Source organism: Nicotiana attenuata, unplaced genomic scaffold (genome assembly GCF_001879085.1).
Source record: "Nicotiana attenuata strain UT unplaced genomic scaffold, NIATTr2, whole genome shotgun sequence".
Classification (NCBI taxonomy): domain Eukaryota; kingdom Viridiplantae; phylum Streptophyta; class Magnoliopsida; order Solanales; family Solanaceae; genus Nicotiana; species Nicotiana attenuata.
In genome coordinates, this window is record NW_017670437.1 from 297,432 (window position 1) to 322,956 (window position 25,525).

Genomic DNA, 25,525 nt, shown 5'->3' on the forward strand with positions numbered 1-25,525 from the left:
TTCTGGTATTGGGAGCACGATCGGAAGTGGATTGGGAGGTCTGTAGGTCATTTTGGAGTCATTCGGCTGCAGTTAGAAATTTGAAGATTTTTGAGAAGTTTGACCGGAAGTGGACTTTTTGATATCGGGGTCGGATTTCGATTCCGGAAGTTGGAGTAGGGTTGTAATGTCGAATATGACTTGTGTGCAAAATTTGAGGTCAATCGGACGTAATTTAATAGGTTTTGGCATCAAATGTAGAAGTTTGAAATTCTAAAGTTCATTAAGCTTGAATTGGAGTGCGATTCATGATTTTAGCGTTGTTTGATGTGATTTAAGGCCTCGAGCAGGTCCGTGTTACGTTATGGAACTGGTTGGTGTGATTAGTGGGGTCCCGAGGACCTCGAGTGTGTTTCGGGGTGGTTTCGGATCATTTCGGGCTGTTTTGCTATAGCTGATGTTGGTGTCTGGTGTTGTTCTTCGCGTTCGCGAAGAAGAATTTGGCTTCAAGAATTTTGTTCTTCGCGTTCGCGAAGATGTTTTTGTGTTCGCGAAGAAGAAAATCTATGTTACGCAAGTCTGACTTCAGAGGCTAATATCTCACAATCTATAAGGAATTTGGGGATGATCCAAAAATAAAAGATGTAGTCCTTTGTGTCTAGTTTTCAGAAAGTTAAATTGTTTATCATTTGGAGTTGCGTACAAAAAGTTGTGGCTAGTACACTACAGGTTGTCCGGGAAGATGAGGAAAAAATTTGTGTTGCACAGGGCTGACTTTGGAAGCTTATATCTCAAAATCTATAAGGAATTGGGAGATGACCGAAACATAAAAGTTGTAGATCTTGGTGTCTAGTTTTCAAACGTTAAACCATTTGTCATTTGAAGTTTTGTACAAAAATTTGTCGCCATTATAATAGAGGCTGTCTGAGAATAGTTTGAAAATGACTTTTGAGAATTTTGTTCATCGTGAACGCGATGGGGGGCTCGCGAACGCGAAGAAGGATCGCCTGGGCAGTGTATAAGTTTGCAAAAAGGGAGGCTCATTTCATCTCATTTCCTCCTTGGGAGCCGACCTAGGAGCGATTTTGGAGCTCCGTCTTCATCACCCATGTCAAGGTAAGTGATTCCCACATATTGCATGTTAAATACTTGGATTACATATATTTTTTAACATGGCAATTCATGGAAAATTAGTGAAAACTTGGGATTTTTGTAGAAAACCAAGAAATTGGTATTTTTTAATTTTGACCACGAATTTGGGCATGAAATTGACAGTAAATTATATATTTGAGTTCGTGAGGTTATGGGTAAAGTTTATCTTAGAAAAATTTCAGAATCTGGGCACGTGGGCCCGAGAGCGATTTTGTCAACTTTTCGATCAGGGTTAGGAATTTTAATAAATTGGATTATCATGTTTAATGGGTTTGCATAATTTTTGGGTAGTTTTGGAGCGTTATGCATCGATTTGAGTCTTCAATAGGGCGTGGAATGCCGGTTATGGAACTTCGGACCAAGGTGAGTCTCGTTTCTAACCTTGTAAGAGGGAATTGTCCCCAAATGAATTAATTGGATATGTGCTCCTATTTGTGGGGGCTACGTACGCAGGAGGTGACGAGAGTCCGTGCGTAGCTACTATTATGCTTAAGTTCGGGTAGTCTAGGGTCCAAACGCATGCTTTACTTGTAATATTTGCAACCTTGTTGTCAACTTAAAAAATGCTTAAAACATATCGAACGTATAAATAAATTTCTAAAAGGCTAGACATCATTTCTTGACTTTTAAAAGAGAAGCTTGCCTTTTCCTGAATAATTGCACCTTGATGAATTCTTGATTTGACTGTTTGAATGTGTTTATCTATTGTGGAACGGGCCGAACACCTTGTTAGATTAAATAGATACAGCTATGGTTCGCGCCATTCAACCCTCTGGCAGTGCACAGTTCAAATATTTGTTGGATCGGGCCGTACGACCTCGGCATGATTTGCGCATGCTTGTATTACTTGCCTTGAAATTCATAGATGTTGATATTTGTTTCTCCCTGGCCTGAGATAAATGTATAAATGATGAAAATGAATTTGGGAATTTCCTATAAACAAAAGAATTGTTTACTTGCCTCATGCCGTTTGAGTTACAGTCATTTTTATGAAAATCCTCGATTTACTAAATTATTGGTATATTATCATTGGACCACTAGTAAGTGTCGAAGTCGACCTATCGTCTCTACTTCTTCGAGATTAGACGGGATACTTACTGAATACATGTTTTTTTGTACTCATGCTACACTTGTTGTGCATTTTTGTTGCACAGGCACATGTACCTCTAACGGCCTAATGAGCGTAGCAGCATGGATGATACGGAGATTTAGGCGAGCTGTATCTTTCGAGGCAACCCGCAGCCAGCATAGTCTCTTTCAGTGTATTGTATTTATTTTCTGTCCAAATCCGTATTTCGGTCAGTTATTGTACTTTATTTGATTTCCTAGTGATTGCTCATGCACTTGTGACACAGGGTTCTGGATGATTATGGGATATTTAATATTAAAAGTTGTAAAAAAATTTATTTATTCAATGATGATTACCTTTTTACTAGTTAAATTAAAGGAAATTATGGTTCCTAAAATATTAAAATGAGATTGTAATTAACTACCCAATGTTGGCTTGTCTGACCGAGGTGCCCGGCGCCATCACGACCTTTGATGGATTTTGGATCGTGACAACATGGTATCAGAGCATTAGGTTCACGTAGGTCTCTCTAGTCATGAGCAAGTCTAGTAGAGTCTTGCGGATCGGTACGGAGACGTTTGTACTTATCTTCGAGAGGTACAGGAGTGTTAGGAGCACTTCCCTTCTTGACTCCTCATTGTGCGGTTTGATTCCCTTGAGGCTTATGCCTTTGTTTCTTTCCTACTCAATCTAATGCGATGCGAAGCGCTTATTATAAATCGGGAATTTAAGGAATTGTAATGGTACTATAGATGTGGTTAGACTATTGTCGTCGTCGTGTGGAAGTATATTCTGTTATTTCAGCTCAGTAGCTCTACTTCTGAGAGCTTTGAGGATATGCACAGGTTACTATGATGCTCATGGGTTGTTACCGCACAGTATTGATGTAATGGTAGGATGTTTGTCTATGTGTTGGAGCAGTGGTTGACTTGGAAGGCGGTTTACTCAATGCATGATTCAGAGATTCAGTGTTTTATTCTGGCGGAGAAAAGACAATCGGACCATGAATGTTCAGGTTTGGGTTGATGGAGTAACGATCTATTAGTTCAAGTGCTACAGAGAGATATTTTGAGTTAAGGCAATGGCTGGGCAGCGAAAGATAGGGATGGACATGTGGGAAGTGTCTTGTGGTGATTAAACTCCTGGAAGGCCAAGTGTAGGAGACAAGAGTTGAGTAGTTGCTTAAAGGAGTAAGCTTGACCAAAGTGGGAGAGTGGCAGAGTAGCACATGGGTTCTGTGGTAGGATGACTACACGCCTTGGGAGGAGTTTAGAGTGAATTGGGATTCACGTTGGTCAGTGACTGGGTCAACAGGCTTGATTTGAAATATTAGTTGTCATACGGCGGGAAATTGGGTGCAATAGAGAGGAGTTGCATGATATGAAGAAGGTTAAAACATGACTTTGGATGGGTTACTGATTTTGCAGTAAGTGTACCCAGTGCAGCGACGTTGGAAGATATCGGCATGTAATTTTCCCAGGTGGGTTATCTCCTGTGAGCAGGTCAGCGGCCGCGTGGTTGACAAAGTTTCTACAAATAATTCTACTGGCTATCCGGTGAGAGGTAGAATATGTAAACGCGGCTAGTGATTCAGAGTGTTCATAGAATGGTTCACAAGAAGCTTTCGAGGAATTTGGTGGGTTAGTTGTGCAAGATCAGGTCAACAATGAAGAAAGAATCTTGGTGGGTTCTAGAGTTGTGTAATAGTGGCTTCAAGCTAAGTGGGAGAGTCCCACCGCTTACGATTGGGTTTCATGGTTATCTACTTGTGAGGTTCGGGTTATCGACATATTACTGAGTCATTCCAGCTAAGGGAAAAGAACAAAAAATGGTAATTTGAGCAAACAAATTGATAAAAGTGTGTTATAGTTGGCCTTACTGACTCATATTCAGGCTTTGGAAAGTGATTCAATCGGGTGCTTCATTAAAATCGGTGTTCATGTGCCAGCAGAGCCTTGAAGTTGATTATATTCAGGACCAAGCCAAAGCGGGTAGCTCTGAACAATGGTCCTAGTAAATTCAAAGGTTACTCGGTGCCTAAGGATTCAAGCCCGCAGTATGATTAAGAATCGAGCTTTTGTGATAGATTATGATAGGAGGCTCAGAAGGTTCTATGATATTTTCAACTTGCGGTGTAGCATTGGGAGGAAAAAGAGGAAATGACTTTCGTAGGGGAATTATCGGAGTGGGTGTATCAGTTGAAGACGCGAATGTGCGTGCAAGAAGGGTATGAATTGGTCCATGGGTTTGGAGACAATGTGGTCTCGTGGAATGGGGTCACTCAGGATGAGTGTGGATTTAGATTTGTGATATAAAGAATGGAGATATTATTATCTGTAAGGAAAGTTAAGGATGAATTAGAAGAAGTTAGATTGGTTAGTCATGGTTGAATGGCATAGTGGTGCGGTACGTGCGAGGCTCGACGGCCGTCGTAACTGGTTTTATTTGGAAGTACTTAAGTATTATGGCATGTTATGTGTAGGCGGATCCCGGAAGGGTTATAGTGGTTTATACCACTACTTGAGGATTTGCATGTTCTACGGTTATGAGGATTCACTCGAGTGTTGCTATGGTTCTCTTGGAACGAGTTAAGTAAAAAGTTTATGTATGATGAAGTGTTCACCCTATTAGTGGTTCAGGAGTTATGATAAAATTCTTGTACTATCGCACATTGGCATGTTAAGTGTAGTGAGCGGTATGAAATTTGAAAGTGAGGATCAAGGTTGCGGTTCGGTGTTGGCAAGAATGTCACGAGCTCGGATGAGCAGGAAAGGGGCTTGGATGTTTAGAGTAATTTGGTATTGTCTTCAGCGTCACCTGAGATTGGTGTTTGTGTAAGAGGCTTTGCATCCTGGTTATGGATTCTTGATTGCTTTAAAGCATTGTATGGCCGGTGGTGAGGATGTGCAGACTTGTTACCTGGTGCGGGAGGTCGTGGGAGCGTATCTCACGGGAAGATTGTATAAGTGTGACATGTAGTCACTTGATTGATTGAAGATTTAAACCAAGCATGAAGATTGTGGTAATATCACTAATTTGAGAATTTATGCCTGGAGGGCACTCGGTTTATTGGGTTGTGGACTGTGGAGGTTTACTCCGGATATGAGGATTGTTCTTGTGAGTCATGGGAAAAAGGGGTTATTATGGACCCTTGAAAGGCTAGCCTAGTACGGTGCGGTCAGAATCGGCTCGAGGTCGGTGGGTGGATTTAAATATGAATATGGGCTCTATATCAGGCCAGATGTGTTCATTTCAGCATAGCACTCCTTATGGAGGAGTATTCGGACATTGGATGTTACCTCGTCGTCGACTATTTCATGTAATACTATATTGTGTCATATGAGTTGTGAGACGGCTTGATAATCTTCCTAGGTGTTGAGGTTCCGCGTAGCAATGGTGTTATGTGAGCAGGATGGCTCGCGAGATTCATATCATATATCGCTCCTTAGTTGTGCTTGAGTTTTGTATCGTATGGCGCTATCTGTCTCCCCAGGGATGGTATTATGCACTTGGGGGCTTGTGGCCGATATTCAGATATTTTACAAGTATGAGCATTTTTGCTCGGTAAGTAATTCCTTATTGATTATGTTGTATAGATCGGTTTGCACGCCGCAACTAGGGGTGGGCGTTCTGGCAGTTCAGATTAAATATAGAATTTCGGTTTGGATTTTTGGTTTTCGGATTGAAGAAATGACAATCCAAATCCAATCCAAATAAGCTCAGATTGGATCGGATTTTTTAAGTTCGGTTTCGGATTAATCGGGTTGGATATTTTGGATTTTCGATTTGGAGCTTATAAGTTGACATGTTTCTTCTTTTTACAAAAATGAATATCCAAATGAAGTATTCATATTAAATTGCCTGAAAAGTTACTCATTCTCATCGCAATCATCCAAATAAAGCATTCAAGTAATGAAATTACTATCAAGAAAATGCAACAGAGACATTAATACGGCCGATAAGAAGTAGTAATAGTAAAACCATGTCCAAATAGAAAGTATTCTGACAGTAACTTAGTAATTAATATTGCATATATGAAATAATATCTAATGGATAGGGTATTTAACTTATTATTATTGACATATAGATAATGGATTACATATAAAGTATAAACTTTTCGGATTTTCGGATATCCAAAAATCAAAAGTACCAAATCCAACATCCAATCCAAAATCCAAAAAAATTTAAAAATTAAATCCAAAATCCAATCCGTAATCCGAAAATCCAAACCAAAAATCTAAAAAATTCGGATTTCGGTTTGGATTTTGGGTTTGCCCAAACTATGCCCACCCCTAGCCGCAACAGTGTGATGTTGAGTACAGTCCCCTATATTGTATTTTTGTGTGTTTTGCTTCCCATTTTCTGAGGAAAGTTCATATTAGTTGCGTGAGTTGAGTAGTCCCCTCCAGGGTTCGTTTTTCTTATGTATCACGTTCAAGTTTGTAGCTTATTGGCACGTTGTGGCATCACATGAGACTTTTGGTCATGTCTTGGGTGCATTATTGCCTGAACAGTTCGTACTGGATGAGACGAGATTATTGGATCTAGGGTCAGTGCAATCGGATTGTGTGAAGTATATCAAAGAGCAAATACCACTATTTGGTTCAGAATAAGGTAATGGTTCTTGTCAGGAGTATAGACTCAATGATTTGTCGACTCGTCAATTGGTTATGAACTTCTACACACCTCTTCTGTCGTGGCGGTATTGTAAGAGTTAGAACAGGACTCATATATGTCATGGGGTGCATTGTGAGCATCAAACTCGGGGAATGTCGGCTATTATGATCAGAGAGTGTTATTATGGGCCTGTGAATGATGTGGTGCATGGTGTGAATTCATCAAAGGTATGCATTCATGTTCTGGCACATCATGTGGTGATTGATACGGTGTTCGTATGTTTGAAGCAGGCCTGGCAAAGAATTTCGGATGTTAGAACTGGGCTCTAAGGCTTATTTGCCCAAATAAAAGAGAATACCTTCAGATTTGATCGAGCTAATGTGCTCAATTGAGTTGTGGTAGCACGGGTAGGTGCAAAGAGGTGTTAAACAGTAACTTCAGACTACTCCAGCGCAATTCTCAGCACGTTCGAGGACGAACGTATGTTTAAGTGGGAGAGAATATAATGACCCGATCGGTCGTTTTGAGCTCTAGCGCGTCATTCGGCGGTTTGAGGCCATGAGTAGCTTCACTTCAGATATTATGACTTGTATGTATGGTCGGAATCGAAATTCCGGAAGTTCGGATTGGATTTGGAAAGAAAATTCTCATTTCAAAAGCTTGAAGTTGGAAGAATTGGCTAAGATTGGATTTTTGAGTAAACGACCTCGGAATCGGGATTTGAAGGTTCCAGCAGGTTTGTAGGATTATTTTGGACTTGGGCGTATGTCTGGATCGGGTTTTGGATGACCCAGGAGTGTTTCGGCGCCTATTATGGAAGTTAGCATTATTGGGAGAATTTCATAAATTTGGGATGAAGTGCATTTCAGTGTTAACGATGTCCGTTTGGGATTCCGAGTCTAGGAATAGCTCCGTATGGTGATTTTGGTATTGGAAGCGGGATTGGAAGTGGATTTGGAGGTCTGTAGGTCATTTTGGAGTCATTTGGCTGAAGTTAGAAATTTGAAGGTTTTTGAGAAGTTTGACTGGAAGTGGACTTTTTGATATCGGGGTCGGATTCCGATTCCGGAAGTTGGAGTAGGTCCGTAATGTCGAATATGACTTCTGTGCAAAATTTAAGGTCAATCGGACGTAATTTGATAGGTCTCGGCATCGAGTGTAGAAGTTTGAAATTCTAAAGTTCATTAAGCTTGAATTGGAGTGCGATTCATGGTTTTAGTGTTGTTTGATGTGATTTGAGGCCTCGAGCAGGTCCGTGTTATGTTATGGGACTGGTGGTGTGATTGGATGGGGTCCCAAGGGCCTCGGATGTGTTTCGGGGTGGTTTCGGATCATTTCGGGTTGTTTTGTTATAGCTGATGCTGGTGTCTGGTGTTGTTCTTCATGTTCGCGAGGATCCTCCCGCGTTCGCGAAGAAGAATTTGGCTTCAAGGATTTTGTTCTTCGTGTTCGCGAAGAAGAAAATCTCTGTTACCAGGTCTGACTTCGGAGGCTCATATCTCACAATCTATAAAAAAAATTGGGGATGATCCAAAAATAAAAGTTGTAGTCCTTTGTGTCTAGTTTTCAGAAAGTTAAACCATTTATCATTTGCATTTCTGTACAAAAATTATGGCTGGTACATTACAGGCTGTCCGGGAAGATGAAGAAGAAATTTGTGTTGCACAGGGCTGACTTTGGCACCTTATATCTCAAAATCTATAAGGAATTGGGAGATGATCGAAATACGAAAATTGTAGATCTTGGTGTCTAGTTTTCAAAACACTAAACCATTTGTCATTTGGAGTTTTGTATAAAAGGTTATGGCCATTATACTAGTGGCTGTCTGAGAATAGTTTGGAAATGACTTTTGAGAATTTTGTTCATCGCGAACGCGATGGGGGGGCTCGCGAACGCGACGACCGATCGCGTGGGCAGTGTATAAGTTTGCAAAAATGGGTTTGGCTCATTTCATCTCATTTCCTCCATGGGAGCCTATGTAGGAGCGATTTTGGAGCTCCATCTTCATAACCCATGTCAAGGTAAGTGATTCCCACATATTGCAAGTTAAATACTTGGATTATATATATTTTTTAACATGGAAATTCATGGAAAATTAATGAAAACTTAGGGTTTTGGTAGAAAACCTAGAAATTGGTATTTTTGAATTTTGACCACGAATTTGGGCATGAAATTGAGAGTAAATTATATATTTGAGTTCGTGAGGTTATGGGTAAAGTTTATCTTAGAAAAATTTTGAAATCCGGGCACGTGGGCCCGAGGGCGATTTTGTCAACTTTTCGATCGGGGTAAGGAATTTTTATAAATTGGATTATCGTGAGTAATTGAGCATATATTAATGGGTTTGCATAATTATTGGCTAGTTTTAGAGCGTTATGCATCGATTTGAGTCTTCGGAAGGGTGTGGAATGCCAGTTATGGAACTTCGGACCGAGGTGAGTCTCCTTTCTAACCTTGTAAGAGGGAATTGTCCCCATAGGTGAATTAATTGGATATGTGCTCCTATTTGTGGGGGCTACGTACGCACGAGGTGACGAGAGTCCGTGCGTAGCTACTATTATGCTTAAGACCGGGTAGTCTAGGGCCCAAAAGCATGCTTTACTTGTAATATTTGCAACCTTGTTGTCAACTTAAAAAATGTTTTAAACATATCGAACGTATAAATAAATTTCTAAAAGGCTAGACATCATTTCTTTACTTTTAAAAGAGAAGCTTGCCTTTTCCTGAATAATTGCTCCTTGATGAATTCTTGATTTGACTGTTTGAATGTGTTTATCTATTGTGGAACGGTCCGAACGCCTCGTTAGATTAAATAGATGCATCTATGGTTCGCGCTATTCGACCCTCTGGCAGTGCACAGTTTAAATATTTGTTGGATCAGGCCGTACGACATCGGCATGATCTGCGCATGCTTGTATTGCTTGCCTTGAAATTCATAGATGTTGATAATTGTTTCTCCCTGGCCTGAGATAAATGTATAAATGATGAAAATGAATTTGGGAATTTCCTACAAACGAAAGAATTGTTTGCTTGCCTCATGCCATTTGAGTTACAGTCATTTTTATGAAAATCCTCGATTTACTAAATTATTGGTATATTATTATTGGATCACTAGTAAGTGTCGAAGTCGACCTCTCGTCTCTATTCCTTTGAGATTAGACTAAGGGTGTTTAACGGGCTGGGTCAGCCCGGTTCCGGACCGTCCCAAACCGGTTAAAACCGGAACTGTCCCGGACTGGTTAAAGGAGGCTGGGTTGGACTGGGTTAGGGGGGACGCGCGGGTTGCTCCGTTTACGTTTGGAATACCGGTTACCCGGACCGGTCCAACCCCCTAGGTGAACAGTGTTCGTAAACCGGTTAACCGGCCCGGCCCGGACCGGTATAATGGTAAAAAAAAATAAATTTTATTTTATTTTTTCTATAGGCCCAGATCTGACCGTTGGCAACGGTCCATTTCAGAAAATGGTCGTTGCCCAACAGGTGAATTGCACAATTTAGCCCAATTTTGGGTTTTTTTTTAAAAAATTAACCCCCCCCACCCCTTCAAAAACTATAAATACCTCCCTCCCCCCCCCCCTTCCTCATTTTTTCACTCTTCTCTCAATTCTCAATCTCAATTCTAATATTCTCTCATTCTTCAATCTTCATTCTTCACCAATTAATGAATGCTTTATATACTTATATGGAGATTGGACCAACTGAAACCCCAAATATATATGTTTCTATGAACAAGCTAAATGATTATTTACAGCAATTATATGTTTAATATGCAAATATAATTGATAAAGTTGCGCTTAATGTAGGCAATCTTAATCCCACTATGCAATGTACCACTTCTACTACTGTTGATGATGAAGAAGGCCTTGATAGTTGTAATATTTTTTTCTACATTTTCTAACACTCAAACCAGTAGCAGGAACATTGATGAACTTCAATTTTACTTGCAGAAGCAAAAAGAGCCTCGCACAAAGGAATTTTCACCATTGGGATGGTGGCATGAGAATGGAAAGCAATTTTCTGTTCTTTCCGCTATGGCTCGGGACGTGCTGAATGTGCCAATTTCAACTGTTGCATCAGAGAGTGCATTTAGCCAAGCAAGACAACAACTTGGAGACACCCGTCACTCATTGGGAAGCAATGCTTTGGAAGTTTTAGTATGTTTCAGAGATTGGATTAGATCGGAACGAAGAAATCAAGGACGTGAAGATGTTGATAGACAAGAAGACAAGGAACTTGGAGATATATTAACACATGGTAACCCATCCGAATTTAACACTCCAGAAGAAGGCCTCTCAGTTCATATTGATTATGACGAACTTACTAAGGCAATGCAAAACCTTTGAAAGTTTGAATTTACTCTTTTTTGGTTAATTTACTTGTTGTTAAATGTAAACCTTTCAATTTGTAAGTTTGAATTTTGAAATAAATGTAGCACTTGCAATTTATAAGTGCAATTTTTCCCATCTTCATTGGATACTTTATATTTTTACTTTATATTAATATAACTTACAATAGTTATACAAAATACAAAAAAAAATACACTAAACCCGGCCCGGCCCGGCCCGGCCCCCTCAACCCGTAACCTTTACGGTTCAATTTTTACCCGGATGAACCCGTAACCGGCCCGGACCATAACCCGTACGGGTCCAATAAATCCCAACCCAGCCTGGCCCGGCCTACCTGTTTAACACCCATAGATTAGACGGGATACTTACTGAGTACACGTTATTTTTGTACTCATGCTACACTTGCTGTGTATTTTTGTTGCACAGGCACATGTACCTCTAACGGCCTAATGAGCGTAGCAGCATGGATGATACAGAGATTTAGGCGAGCTGCATCTCTCGAGGCGATCCGCAGCCAGCATAGTCTCTTTCAGTGTATTGTATTTACTTTCTGCCCAAATCTGTATTCCGGACAGCTATTGTACTTCATTTGATTTCCTAGTGATTACTCATGCACTTGTGACACAGGGTTCTGGGATGATTATGGAATATTTAATGTTAAAAGTTGTAAACGTTTTTATTTATTCATTACCTTTTTACTAGTTAAATTAAAGGAAATTATGGTTCCTAAAATATTAAAATGAGAGTTTAATTAATTACTCAATGTTGGCTTGTCTGACCGAGGTGTCCGGCGCCATCACGACCTTTGATGGATTTTGGGTTGTGACAACTGCCACCTATCTAATCAATAGATTTCCCTGAAAGGTTCTGAAAGAGAAAACACCATATGAGGTACTGTTTGGCAAGCCACCCAAGTATAAATGTCTAAGATCCTTTGGATGCTTATGTTGTGCTTCCACTCTAGCTCACTACAGAGGGAAGTTTGAACCAAGAGCTAAGAGTTGTGTGTTTCTAGGTTATCCTCACAACCAAAAAGGGTATAAAGTTTTAGATATGGACAGCAGGAAAGTTTTTGTTTTCATAGATGTAAAATTTCATGAGCATTACTTCCCTTTCACCACATCAGACTTACCATCTGAGCTTCCTTTTTATCCTACACCTGTTGACTAAGCAAATTCAATAGACAAGTTATTACATGTTTCTCCCACAGCACCACCACCCACTAATTTCACTCAGTCACCTAGTAATACTCACTCAGACTCTCCTGCCACTCCTATCACTCAGTCACCTAGTACTACTCACTCAGACTCTCCTTACTCACACAGTAGTGCTATTCCCTTCCCCACTGATAGACAGGCACATGTTCATACTCCAGTCCCAAGTTTGCCTAACAGCTCTATTCCCATTCCACCTCCTCCAATCAGGAAGTCCGAAAGGATTACTCAGAAGCCTATATACTTGAATAACTATGTCTGCAATACTATCAATCTTTCTGATCTTACCTCTTCTTGCTTCACTCAACCCTCCAAGCCTAGTGTGTTTTCTTTTGGTGCTCTTTCCCTCAACAACCAAAAGATCATTCAGTCATTGTTTACTATTTCAGAACCCAACAGTTATGCTCAAGCATCTACACATCCAGGTTAGAGGAAAGCTATGGATGCAGAGATTGTTGCTCTTGAACTTAACCACACTTGGGATATAATGGACTTGCCACAGGGAAAGAGAGCCTTACCTTGCAAGTGGGTATATAAAGTAAAACGCAATTCTGAAACTGTGTAGAGATTAAAAGCTAGGTTAGTTGTGAGGGGGGGCATTCAAAGGGAAGGCATAGATTACTTTGAAACATTTTCACCAGTGGTAAAAATGACTACCATCTGATGTCTTTTAACAGTGGCGGTAAAGAAAGGTTGGAAAGTATCTCAACTAGATGTTAGCAATGCTTTCTTACATGGGGACTTACAGCAAGAAGTGTACATGAGATTCCCTACAGGTCTTCTTCCCCCTAAGCCTAATTAAGTCTGTGTGTTAAGGAAGTCTCTCTATGGTTTGAAGCAGGCCTCAAGACAGTGGTATTCTAGGCTTGCCGGGGCTCTAAGTTTCAAAGGATACTCTAGCTCTCTCAATGACTACTCCCTGTTCTACAAACAGAAAGATGGACTAATTTCCATTTTAACTGTTTATGTTGATGATATACTACTTACAGACAACGACACAACAGAAATTGATCACATTTGCATTTTTCTGAACACAGAATTCAAAGTCAAGCATTTAGGTGATATACACTATTTTTTGGGCATGAAAATTCTAAGGGAAAAGCAGGGTTTCATCATCAGTCAGAGGCAATTTACCTCAGAGTTGCTGCAGAAATTTGATTGCTCAGGAGCAGCAGTGTCTTCTCCTCTGGATCCATACTCCAAATTACAGGCAGACCAAGGGCCACCACTAGAGGATCCAATTATTTATCGACATTTGGTTGGTAAATTGAACTACCTGACCAACACAAGACCAGATCTTTGCTTTGCTGTCTTGTGTTTAAGTCAGTACATGCAAAGACCATGCCTTTCACATTATACAGTTTCTTTGCGTGTCTTGAGATATCTGAGAACAGACCCTTCCCAAGGAATTTTCTTATTTGCAAATCCTTCCTTCGATTTGATTGTTTTTTGTGATGCCGATTGGGCGGCGTGCAGAGATTCCCGTCGTTTAGTGAGCGGATTCTTCATCACTCTTGGTGGAGCTCCAATATCTTGGAAATCAAAGAAACAAATTTCCATTCCTCTATCCTTAGCAGAAGCGGAATACAGGTCTATGAGGAGAGTAACTGCAGAAATAACTTGGTTAGTCCACTTGCTTGTCGATCTATCAGCACCCCCTACTTCACATGTGCTTGTTCACTCAGATAGCCAAGCCGCCATTCATATTGCTCGCAATCCCGTCTTCCATGAACGGACTAAGCACGTCGAGCAGGACTGCCATTTCGTTCATCAGCAGTTCCTTTTTAGGCTAATCATTCTCTCGTTCCTTCCATCGGAGCGTCAACTAGCAGATCTGTTCACTAAAGCCTTATCTGGGGCTTCACACCGACACATTCTGAACAAGTTGGGGGTCCATTCTCTGCCCTCCAACTTGAAGGGGGATGTTGAAGATAAAAAGCCCCATATCAATTTACAGAAGAAAGATGAGGAAGAAGCAATCTCTGAGAGAAAGGAAAAAGGTCGAAGTTTGATTTTGAGTTAGAGATTTTGGACATTACTATGTCAGAATCCTTATGCCTCTAAATGTGTAGATAAGTATCTACACGTGTCAACATCACACAGCACAAGAGTCATTATTGAAGAATAAAACTCAGCTGTTTAATGCATAAAGAGAAAAGCCGAATTGGCAAATAATAAAAAGCTGAGCACATGTAGGAGAATAAAATCTGTTAGGAGGTTATACAAGTATGCAATAGAAATAGTACAAGTGTATAGGAATATTCTTTTCCTTTTTATTTTTCATTTATATTGTTACAGAAATTACTTGTATAAATAGGGGTCTGAATAGTGAATACAATCAGAAAAAAATTCCACAATTTTATTCTATCTTTCTTTCAATGCTGACTTTTTTCATTACAGATCTTATACAAACTCTGTATAAGTGCAGTTACAAACTTTTGTGATGATATAATGGTAACCCCGACTGCTAGTCTTGCTGATTTGAACTACTGAATGAAACCAGACCATTCAACTTGAAGTTTGCACTCTTGTAGGGTGCGATAGTAGGAAGCTCTATTAGCGAATGTGATTCTCCACCCAATAAGACTGATCAACAATGTAATGTCCCTTCAATAAAAGGAGAACTAATCGGGAATATTCTCGTGGCCAAAATCATCTCAGTAGAGCAATTCTAATGCATCATAAGTAATGCACAAAGCGCACAGTAAAATACTCTGCATAAATTGCTCCAATATGATACTTCTCTTGGCACTGTAACTACCGGAAAAGGAGAGCACCAGAGCAAGTATAAATTTTCACAAAAGAACAGAGGGCATCAAGGGACATAATAGGCCATCTAACAGTTTAAAGATCTACATTACTACTATACACAAATCGAAAAACAATACCAAGAGAATTTGCAAAATCTCAAAACCTAAAGAAATATAGAGAGCTGATCATCTTTCCCCCAACAATGATTCAAGAAGAGCAGCCTCTTCTTCCTGCAAAATGAGAGATCGAATTAGAGCATTCAGTAGTTGAAAATTTATATGCTAACTGAAGTATAATGTACATACCACTAAGGCATTAAATTCAGTCTCCTCATCTATGGCGCTGATGATGGCTGGGTCTTCCAAGAGTTCCTGTTGCAGGAAAGTGCACAGACGCTGTAACATACACCCTAACTGGAAAATCAAGCTAAGAGAAAAGTGCACGAACAAGAAACAATGGCAGCAATTAGCTGATAGAAATAAGCTGCACCAAGAAACAAAGATTGTTCATATGCGCTCATATGCAGTAAAAGCATGAGTTTCTGACATTCAACTTTTACCACCATAGTATTCTGCCAAGTCCCCCAACTATATGCCAAATTGATCAGGTGCAATAAAGCCGTGACTGTTGAAACAGTAGACTCCCAAAACTTGGGCCATCTGAAAATATAGCTTTTGCTTATTATGACGGATAGAGAGAGTGAGGACTTCCTTGTTCTCCACATATCTTTAGCAAAGAGACTCCCAAAGGAGCCAGGTTGACAATAGCGTTGTTCGAAAAGGGAACACAAAATATATCTCGCCACTGACCTTGATATACCTTAACCCAATTTAGCAACTTAAGATATGACAAACCTTTTTAATGAATGAGCAAAAAAGACGAGACTCTTTCCAAAAGAGAAATCACAATTCTTCAACAAACTCTGTAGTAACAGAAACCCAGAACTTTCTGATATAAAATCCTCTAAAGAAATGTTTAGATTAATAGAGATGGTTAACCTTTTTCTGGTATTTTAGTAGAGAACTAACGGAGCTCGTTATCGGAGTGTGATGAAGTCCAATAAGAGTGAACATAAGATAACTCATATATGTATATCTCTACTTAGCAAGAAAATCAAATTTATAGCACAAATTGCAATTGAAAAGATATAAATAGGCCATGAGGGGAATTTCAATGCTTACATCGTCAGCTATCTGCAATAGACCATCTTTGCCCTGCAATAATAAGTTACACAATGGAATTCTCATAAAATTATTAGAACGAGGTGAAACAAAATGAAAATTATCAAAATTAAAACAAATGGAAATAACAGAAGGGGAAACCAGCAAAGCATACTGGACATAGCAAAAAATGAATTAGCTTTTACCATGAGAGCTGAAAACCAGAGCTTCTATATACAAATGAGAGATGACTCTTTACCTTCACTGCAACAAAGAGAAGTGGGTCCGAAGGTGTATAAATCATGTAGTGGGAACCATCCTGTGGAGAGGAAATCAATATCAAGATACATGAGACAACATTTGGGCTGCTTAAAATGAGGCACACAAAGACAGTTTTTGAGCTGTTTAAGAAATTCATTGAAAACCATGAACACTGATAATAAAAATAAGAACTTCATTGAAAACCATGAACACTGATAATAAAAATAAGAACTAACTTGGAGGAAAGAAGCTAGAACATGGAGATCTTACAAGCAGAAAATTTTCATAATTTCCAATGTAAAATAAATATTAACAACATAGATAATTTTACTCCAATAATAGAGTGTCAAACATGGAGAAATGTACCATAAGGATAGCTTATTGTCTTAGATGTTTTGCACCCATGAGATTCCTATTTGTATAGATGATTGGGTATCTTTGGTAGAGAATCATGTATTGATGTAGATTCTCTACTTTTTGGTATACCTATTGTATACGGGAGCTTTTTCCATTTATTAATAAAATGATTTACCTTATCCAAAAAAAAATACAATGAGGATAAGGGATACTATTTTGACATGATGACGACAACACTGACAGCTATTCTTTGATATAAATGCATTATACTAGTAAAGAGCGAGGTAAATTAACCAGTAGTTTGCGTCATTTTTTATCTATTATTAGTAGCCATGAGAACATCACATAGTGTCATTTACAAGAATTACTATTGTGAAAAAAAAGAATCGGAACAAAGAACCAAGTTTCACTCAATCACACATTATTTCCAAGACCAAGTTTAAGCACACAATATTCCCAAAGACAAAATCAAACTGTATTCTAATCTTTAATGCCCCTTAACATGGTTTTCAAAAAAATAGAAAAAAATTGGCCAACTGATAAATCATTAGAACCAATAGATTGAGTTGCAAATTTCCATTATCAATTTGAACAAAAGAGCAACTTCAAAAACTTGAAGGTTCTTATGCAATCAGTTAATACAGAATCAAATTGAAGATAACATATAGCAAAGGGATAAAAATGAGCTTTTACCAGCAATCAAGACAGATAAAAAGGAGCAGTAGTTGTCCACAAGTTGAAGTGCATAAGTTACACCAAGAGAACACATTATTGTTTAATTATTATCCCAGTTTGATAATGATCATTTAACACAATGGACAAATGATTATTTACCGTGTGGAAGCATGTGATTTCTATGCCTTCACTTGGCAACCCATCTACATCGTCACCATCATCTGAAAAAGTTTAGAAACAGTTGAATTCTGTTGGATATTATCCAGAAAAGAGATTATGAACTACAAAAGAGACATTGTGGACATAAACAAACAAGCTTCATTCTAACATACAATGAACTATGACCCATCTTGACAGATCCAGATAAGAATACAAAGAATTGATCAGGTGAAAGTCCACAATGCAATGACTTGAAAATCAAAAATCCATGGGGATAAGGCATTAGCTCATATTGCATGGACCCTAATTCCTTCCACACCATCTACCATCCCCAAAAAGAATTGGAGAACGCCCAAATCAGTAGGGGGAAAAAAGACAGGCCACAAAGAACTCAAGCCTTGGACTATGGTCCTTTGAAACCTGAAGAACTTATTTCAGCTGTAAGTACATCCATAGTTCCCCACAGTTGTCCTGAAATAGATTATTCTGCCACCTATACAACATCCAATGAACTATTTCAAGAAACACCTACAGACTATTGTTGATCCAAGATAGACTGTAAAGTCCTTCACTAGATCTTAAAAGTCAAAGGCAAAACTTCACAAGTGACAAGAAATTATTACGTTATTGCTAGCATCTCGTCCTGTATAAGAACAAGAAAAACATAAATCCTCGTCTAACTTAGACTATAAAGACTTGTTACAAAGTGCTACCAAATCAAAAGAGGATATAATGACCTAAGTTTTTTTAAACCAACTAGGAAACTAATAGCTAAAGGATAAAAGGAAAAGCTAATGAATCAGATCCAATTTTGAAAACCACTTATTTTCGACCAGATTTAAAAGGCTAAAACAACATTAAGATGGATCGGAGGTAGTAACAATATTGACTGCAGTAAGACGCAGCTTTATAAAGACGAGAGCATTGCCTGTTCTGAATTCAAATATGTCGTCCTCCGTGTAGCAAAATCCTCCTCGTGCTGTGTAACAGAATCTGATAGAAAATTGCTAGACAACATCAGAACATATAAAAATGAAATCAGTTTTGATACATGCAGGGAGGAGGATAATTGAAATAAAGAACAACCATACTTTAAAATCAAAGGTCTAGAGATTGTACCCACTGTACACAAGATGCATGTGTATCTTGGCTAGAGCATAGGCTGCAGTTGGTAGGATAGCTTCCACTTCTTCATCGCTTACCTACAAACAGGCGTATAAATTAATAATATATTGCGATATGATTTATAATATGTAAAAACTATTTATTCCCTCTTTCTCTTTCACAATTTCTAACAAGTGGGTGCATGAAGGGAGAAAAGCAGGTCAAAATTCCTCATATGAAAAAATTAAAGGTGACTGACTTACTTAGGAAAACATTATTCATACTAGTAATTACTAGTATTATGCAACAGAATAAAGGGTACAGAAAAGATGCAAGAATAAGAGGACACTGACAATGGCGTACCGGTGTTCCTTGCTTCTTATAAGTTAATTGGTTACAATATGCATTTTCCAAATGTCAATGACTGACAGAAAACCATAGGGTTTCAAAGTAATCTGCTCTCATCCCAACACCTTAGTAGTGAAAAGAACAAAAAAGAAAAGGGAGAGAGAGAGAGAAGGGGGGCCAAATGAACACTATCAACAACGGGTAACATTACAAGACAGCCCAAAATTTTTCAATGGGATCCTCAAGCAAGCAATTCCTGAGTTCTCAAACGGAAGGAAGCAGGTAAGTTGAAAAATTAATATATTCTAGATCCATTTGAATATGATCATTGGTTAAGAAAGAGAAATGAGATAGACAATCAAGACTCTCTTGGCAAGTCTCCACAAACATAACAGAAAATCAAGTTTAGTTCAGACATACAGCAGACCATCCCTCGACATTTGTGCTCTTTAAAATCTGAACAGGCCTGCAGAGACAAATACATCTATTTAATGCACCGCCAGAAAAGGATAAGATATCAAATGATAACTATAAACTTCACTTACATATCAACAGGGCAGAGTAGTAAACATTCATCTTCTCGTGAACTTCTAAAAACCCTCCTGATGATGCATTCCAGTGGAAAATTGTTGGTAGAATCAACCTGTTGCTGAGCCCTTTAGATAACTAAATTGGCAGATATAAAAGAGAACGAAAAATACAAAAGAAAATACACAAGTAGATGAACTAATTTAGAAGTGACTGAACAAGTTGATCATACAAGTCAAATTTGAGGAGATGATTTTGCACCTATGAAACGTCAACTTAGGTAGTTGCACACGTGAAATCTGATTAAGAGGTAACAGAGATGTTGTTATGTGTCTGCAAAGTCGCTTTCAACTTTCAGGAAATTAAAAACCAAGCACTCTATACATACATTTTCTCCTCCTTTTTGTGAGAAGCTACTAAATCCTATAAGAAACCGGACATGGACCTCAGAAAAGATGAGCTGTTTTCAATGTGATACTGTCCTACATGATGTTCCAGCACACTAAAGTTGGGCAAATCCCTAGAACTCTGCTAAACCTTCGGTAAATTGAAATTGACCTGGCCAGCTCTCTTACTTTTCTTACTTCAAAAGAAAAAACAAAAGGAAGCAAGAGATAAAAGAGAGGATGATCTTTTTGCTTTCTTTCATCAGTTTTCTCCCTGAATAAACTCTTGCATTCCTCATATTGACATGGAGTGTCAAAGGTATGTACTGTAGCAATTGCATGCTGAGTTTTCTCCAGATTCAAGGTGTATTATATCCCTTTTTCAGTTTAATTGAAGACTCCAAGGCTACTACAATGACTTTACTTGATTGTTATCTAGAAATTGCCCTTATCTTGTTAGATCAGTTAAATATGTTTTTTTGAGAATAGATCAATTCAATATGTTTTTTCGACAAGGTAAGATTTTAGATCAATTAAATATGTTTTCCTAGCCACTGTATGAGGTTTTAGTAAAAAGGTATCCAAAAGTTCAACTTGCAGAAAGGAATTTCTGCAACATGTTGCAACATGAAAAGCAACGATTATGGAAAGTATGAATTGATATAACAATGGTAAAAGTTCTCAAATTTAGGCTCATAGACAGGTTGCCTTGTTGAGATTTATTCTTCCCTTTTTGTTCTCTGGCGAAGGAAAAATTATCCAGTGTGCATTTGACATACCAAATTTCCAATGTACGTGAGAATAAAAAATGAATATATCAGTCAACATCCGTCAAGTTTCTGTAGTAGGAGTGTGCCTTGAGTGTTTAGTTGTAGCTGCAAATTGTCTAAGTTCCTAATATGCTGCTTTTCTACGAGACTGCAACTAGAAATCACATTCCATTTAGACAACTTCAATATCACATTTTTGGTTTGCTCTAATGTGTTCCTTTTTTTCTCTGTGGAAGAATTTCGACCACAAGCGTCAAACAATTCCCATTCAGCAGGTATTGGGTCGCTCTTACTTCGTCTTTCCCTTAATAAGTCATCAAGTGCTTTTTGATCCCCAGTTGCTATGGGGAACAAAGGACGAAATACAATCGATTCCTCCGTTTAAGTGGTTCTTGCTTCTCATGCGACATACATCACCTTCACTTCTCCTTTTTCTAGATAAGGATGTGCAATACATCACTTCTTGAAAACGGCAGAATGCTAATCCCGAGATCCCAAAATTTATAAGTAAAACAGATGTGGAAAACAGAACTGAAAAAGAATTCCACAAATTCCCTATGCTGGCATTTACGGGCAGAATTGTCCTTCTTGTATTAAATAATGTATCACGTACTTTGGCCATTTGCAAATTATGTGCACGGACAATGTAAATCCTTACAGTATCATTGCAATTCAACCTGCTCGAGCCCCAGGGCTTTGGTCTAGTGGTAAGAGCGCAGTGATGTGTGGGTTAAGCGCACAACAGGGTTCAAACCTTGCTGTTACTACAGATAAAAGACTGGTATCTAAGTGGAGAAAGGTCCATTATCCACCTGAGTTTCGAACCGTTTCCACTAGCCGGGATTTTTCGGTTATCAAAAAAATTCGAAGTGCATTCCTCTTTGACTCCCTTCGTTTTAATTCATATGATACATTTTCTTTATTAGCTTGTTCCAAAAAGAATGACACGTCCCTATATTTGAAAACAATTTAACTTTAAGCTTTCCATTTTAACCTTAATGAGAAACTTTTATAGCCACACGACCCCACAAATCTTTTACCTTTAAGCTTTTAAGACCACAAGCTTCAAATGTCACTTTTTTTTTCTTAATTATGTGTTGAGTCAAACTAACTCATATAAATTGAAACAAATAGAGTAATAGTTACTGACCCATGTTACGAAATTCGATTTTAAATGACCTAATTTTGTAAACACAGTTTTTTTTATAACTGTCAATGCATAAAACTTAAACTCCAAAGTATAGCACTATAGCAGCTTTAGCATACATTATACAAAAAATATTAGCAGTAAGAATAAACTCACAATTGTAGCAATACGCTTATTGGAAGCCATGAGAACTCTACCCTGCTCATCTAAAACAAACCCAGCTGGCGGTTTAGGTAGCGGCAAAGGAACGTAACGCTCTGCCTCTTTATCTTCAACTTCAACATCCACTTCATCTTCGAAATTTGAAACATTTTTCTTTTTCTTTTTGGTATTATTTGGAGAGGTACGTTGTTTTTTCACAGGCCCTGTTTGTTGCTTTGCTGCGGAGCAAAATAATGTGTGTGTATTTTTTCTGTTGAAGTAAGAAGTTGGAATTGGGAAGAGAGGTGGAGTTTGGGGATTGAAAGATGAGGAATTTGGGAAAATTGCAGAGAGATTTGAAGGAGAAGAAGTAGAAGAAGAAGGAGTGCATACAAAGAGGGAAGCCATTGTTTTGTGTGTTTGTTTCTTCGTAGACAGATGATAACACTGGGGAAGATATTTTATTACCAAAAGTTTGGAGGTCTAAGGGAATTGGAAATTAAATTGTCAGATTTGCCCTTGAAATTAACACTCACTTTTGGTCTAGTATTATTCCAGTGATACACTTTAATCGAGAAAATAGTACGGACTAGCCACTTTTTGAAGTGATAATTGAATAATGGTCGGCGATTGTAAAATCGTGAAAAATAGCTACTATATTGCTTAAACACGAAAAATTCCAATATAATATGCGGGATTATGGAGCTCCTGCGTATAAACTTCCAGCATATTATGTTGGAACTCCAGCACACGAAAAGTTCCAGCATAATATGTTGGATTATGGAGCTCCTACGTATAAACTTCCACGCATATTATATTGGAACTCCAGCACATTATGTTGGAAGCTCGTATGTAAACAATTCGAACGCTAGCATATTATACTATAATATTTTTGGATTTTTAAGAGTGTTTTTGTGCATATTTATCTTTGCATGAAAAAGTGTCAAATTTTTAATTATTTTAAAATTTGTGGTTATTTTTTAATTACAAGCAAATCTAGCTATTTTTTTTATTTTTTCCCACTTTAATGCATAAACACTTATGGGTCGTTTGGTATGATGGATAAGCAAAAATAATCATGGGACAAAAATTTAGTATTGTCTTATCCCTTGTTTAGTTATTAATTCTGGATTAAGTTATCCAGGATTAAAACTAGTATTATATAACTTATACCTGTCAAAGGGTGAAATGGTAATCTTATGATATCCCATGATAAAACAGTTAAATTGACAATCCCAAGATTAATATAACGTACCAAACATCCAATAAAGAATAATACCAGGATAATTAATTTTGTATAACTAATCCTAGTACAACTAATCCCTGCATAATTAATCTCATCATAACTTGTCTTCAAACCAAATGACCCCTTGATTTTTAGCACTCTTGCTAGGAGTAAACAATCCTCTTCGGATAAGTAGTCCCATCCAAGGATAGCTATAATATCCTTAATTCTTTGTAACGTTATACAATTTACTTAACTCTTTAGGTGATTTCGTAATGTTCTTCACCAACGATTCGAGGTTGAAGCATGGTTGATGTTGAATCTAAAGGATCTACTTCTGGATATGTATCTTTGACAACCAATCCTCTTGATAGTACGATGGTAGCATCTAAATATGCAAAATGTTATAGCAGAAGCAGGATCGATCAACTTGTATGCGGCTAGATAAATTGCTTGAATAGAGTCTTCTTTGATAGAAGTAATTCTTTCTTGTAAAAAAATCATTTTGGTTACTTAGGACGGATTGAAAGCCCACAGGGGAAGGCATTCTACCTAGTAAGACTGATACTTTGGATCTTGCTTAATTCAATTCAAGTTAAAGCCCATTAATAGTAAAAACAAGAAATTTTTACCTCCTATAGCAAAGGTTAACACCTTATTTATTTTAAATAAATACCATTTAAAAAAATTATATTCTATAGATACCTTTTAATGTTTATAGCAAAATATTTAATTTTTGTTACCTCCTAATCCTAAGCCACTAAATACGCTATTCGGTTACATTATTTTCTTTCTCTCTCTACTTTGATACATGTCATTCTCTTCCCCCATTCCCTGAAAGCACGATGCTCAATCTCAAAATTCCTCTCACCCACATCACCTACGTTCTCTCTGATCCCAATTTCTCCAATTCCATCGGAGACGCATATATGTTACCACGTCAAATATGTTGACATATGGTTTCGACAATTTGGACAGAATCCATTCAGATTTTCTATGCTACCGTAGAGGTTAGGCAAACATCCATTCATCCAATCTCTGTCGGAAATTAGGCTGCCAGATTTTCTATGCTGCCGGAAATTAAGCTTTGTTCTCTTCCATCCAATCTCAAAGTTTGGTGGATCCTGCTTCACAAGCCGAGTTCTTGATTTTCTATCGCGAATTATCTCTGACTTTCTTCGTTTCTCTATTGGGAATGTTTCTGGGCTTATTGTTGTTTCTAAAGTTGGTGTGGGACTGAGGAAATTGGGGTCTGAAGAGTCGGGTGTGGGATTGTATTTCCATGTATTTCACTGTATTCATTGTCTTTTTTTTCATTGTATTTCAATGTATCTCGTTGTATTCCATGTATTTTATTGTATTCAATGTCTCGTTGTATTCCATGAATGTATTCATATATTTTTTTAATTAATATAATTTATGTATTCAGATGTATTATATAATTTCTCTGAAGATTGTTATATTTTTGGGGTGTTTTTCGGTTGAGAATCTTTTTTATAACTGAAAATACAAAATTTGTGTGTTATAATTGAGTTTGTTGAGTTATATTAGGAGTCTATTATGTGAATTGATTCACTTTCAATTTAAAAACAATGTAATCCCCTGTTTCACGCCGCGAATACATTCAAATATAATAATTTGTCCAGTTGTAATCCCATGTTTCACGCCATGAATACAATCGAATACACTCGAATACAACAACTAATTAGCTGGACTTCCCTCATTCACGCCTATTTTTGCTATTGTATTCATGAATACAGTAGCTTAAATACATCTAATACATCTTATAACAACACAAAACGTATCTACAATCCGTAATATAGCAAATGATATCTATAAATAGCTAATTACCACTAAAAGATAGTGCTTTATAAAAATTTCTCTTTCTAATCAAAATACAACAATCTCATGAGCTACTAATAATTCTCTGATTAAGCTCGATTTGGAAAAAGAAAAAGCTCGAATATTGCTGTATTGAGAAACTAAACGGGTGATTTAAGAAAGTGATTTTCATTTTTAGTACTACCACCTTTCGAGGGAAAAATGAAGCAATCTACAAAGAAAGAATAAAGGGATATCAAAATAGGAAAATGATACTTTATAACCGCACTAAAAACTATATATATATATATATAT

At 37.9% G+C, this 25,525-nt stretch overlaps 1 protein-coding gene across 1 annotated transcript; it reads right to left on the reverse strand.

Annotated features, from left to right (window-relative positions):
• Positions 1-14,718: 14,718 nt before the first annotated feature.
• Positions 14,719-22,625, reverse strand: LOC109239397. Its single transcript, XM_019405955.1, has 10 exons — positions 22,180-22,625; positions 19,738-19,835; positions 19,613-19,658; positions 18,860-18,942; positions 18,669-18,733; positions 17,741-17,802; positions 16,548-16,607; positions 16,310-16,342; positions 15,434-15,499; positions 14,719-15,358 (listed from the first exon to the last, which is right to left on the reverse strand). Exons 1-10 carry the CDS (start codon positions 22,570-22,572, stop codon positions 15,314-15,316), a joined length of 951 nt encoding a protein of 316 aa, XP_019261500.1. The 5' UTR covers positions 22,573-22,625; the 3' UTR covers positions 14,719-15,313.
• Positions 22,626-25,525: the final 2,900 nt, after the last annotated feature.

Bases quoted from the DNA above. Each gene is read 5' to 3' on its own strand.
- LOC109239397 (XM_019405955.1), bottom strand. From the start codon at position 22,572: ATGGCTTCCCTCTTTGTATGCACTCCTTCTTCTTCTACTTCTTCTCCT. The intron at 19,659-19,737 runs GTAAGTGAAGTT...TTGTCTCTGCAG, and splicing joins CTACTCTGCCCTGTTGATAT to GCCTGTTCAGATTTTAAAGA. The intron at 17,803-18,668 runs GCAATGCTCTCG...AAACTTTTTCAG, and splicing joins CATATTTGAATTCAGAACAG to ATGATGGTGACGATGTAGAT.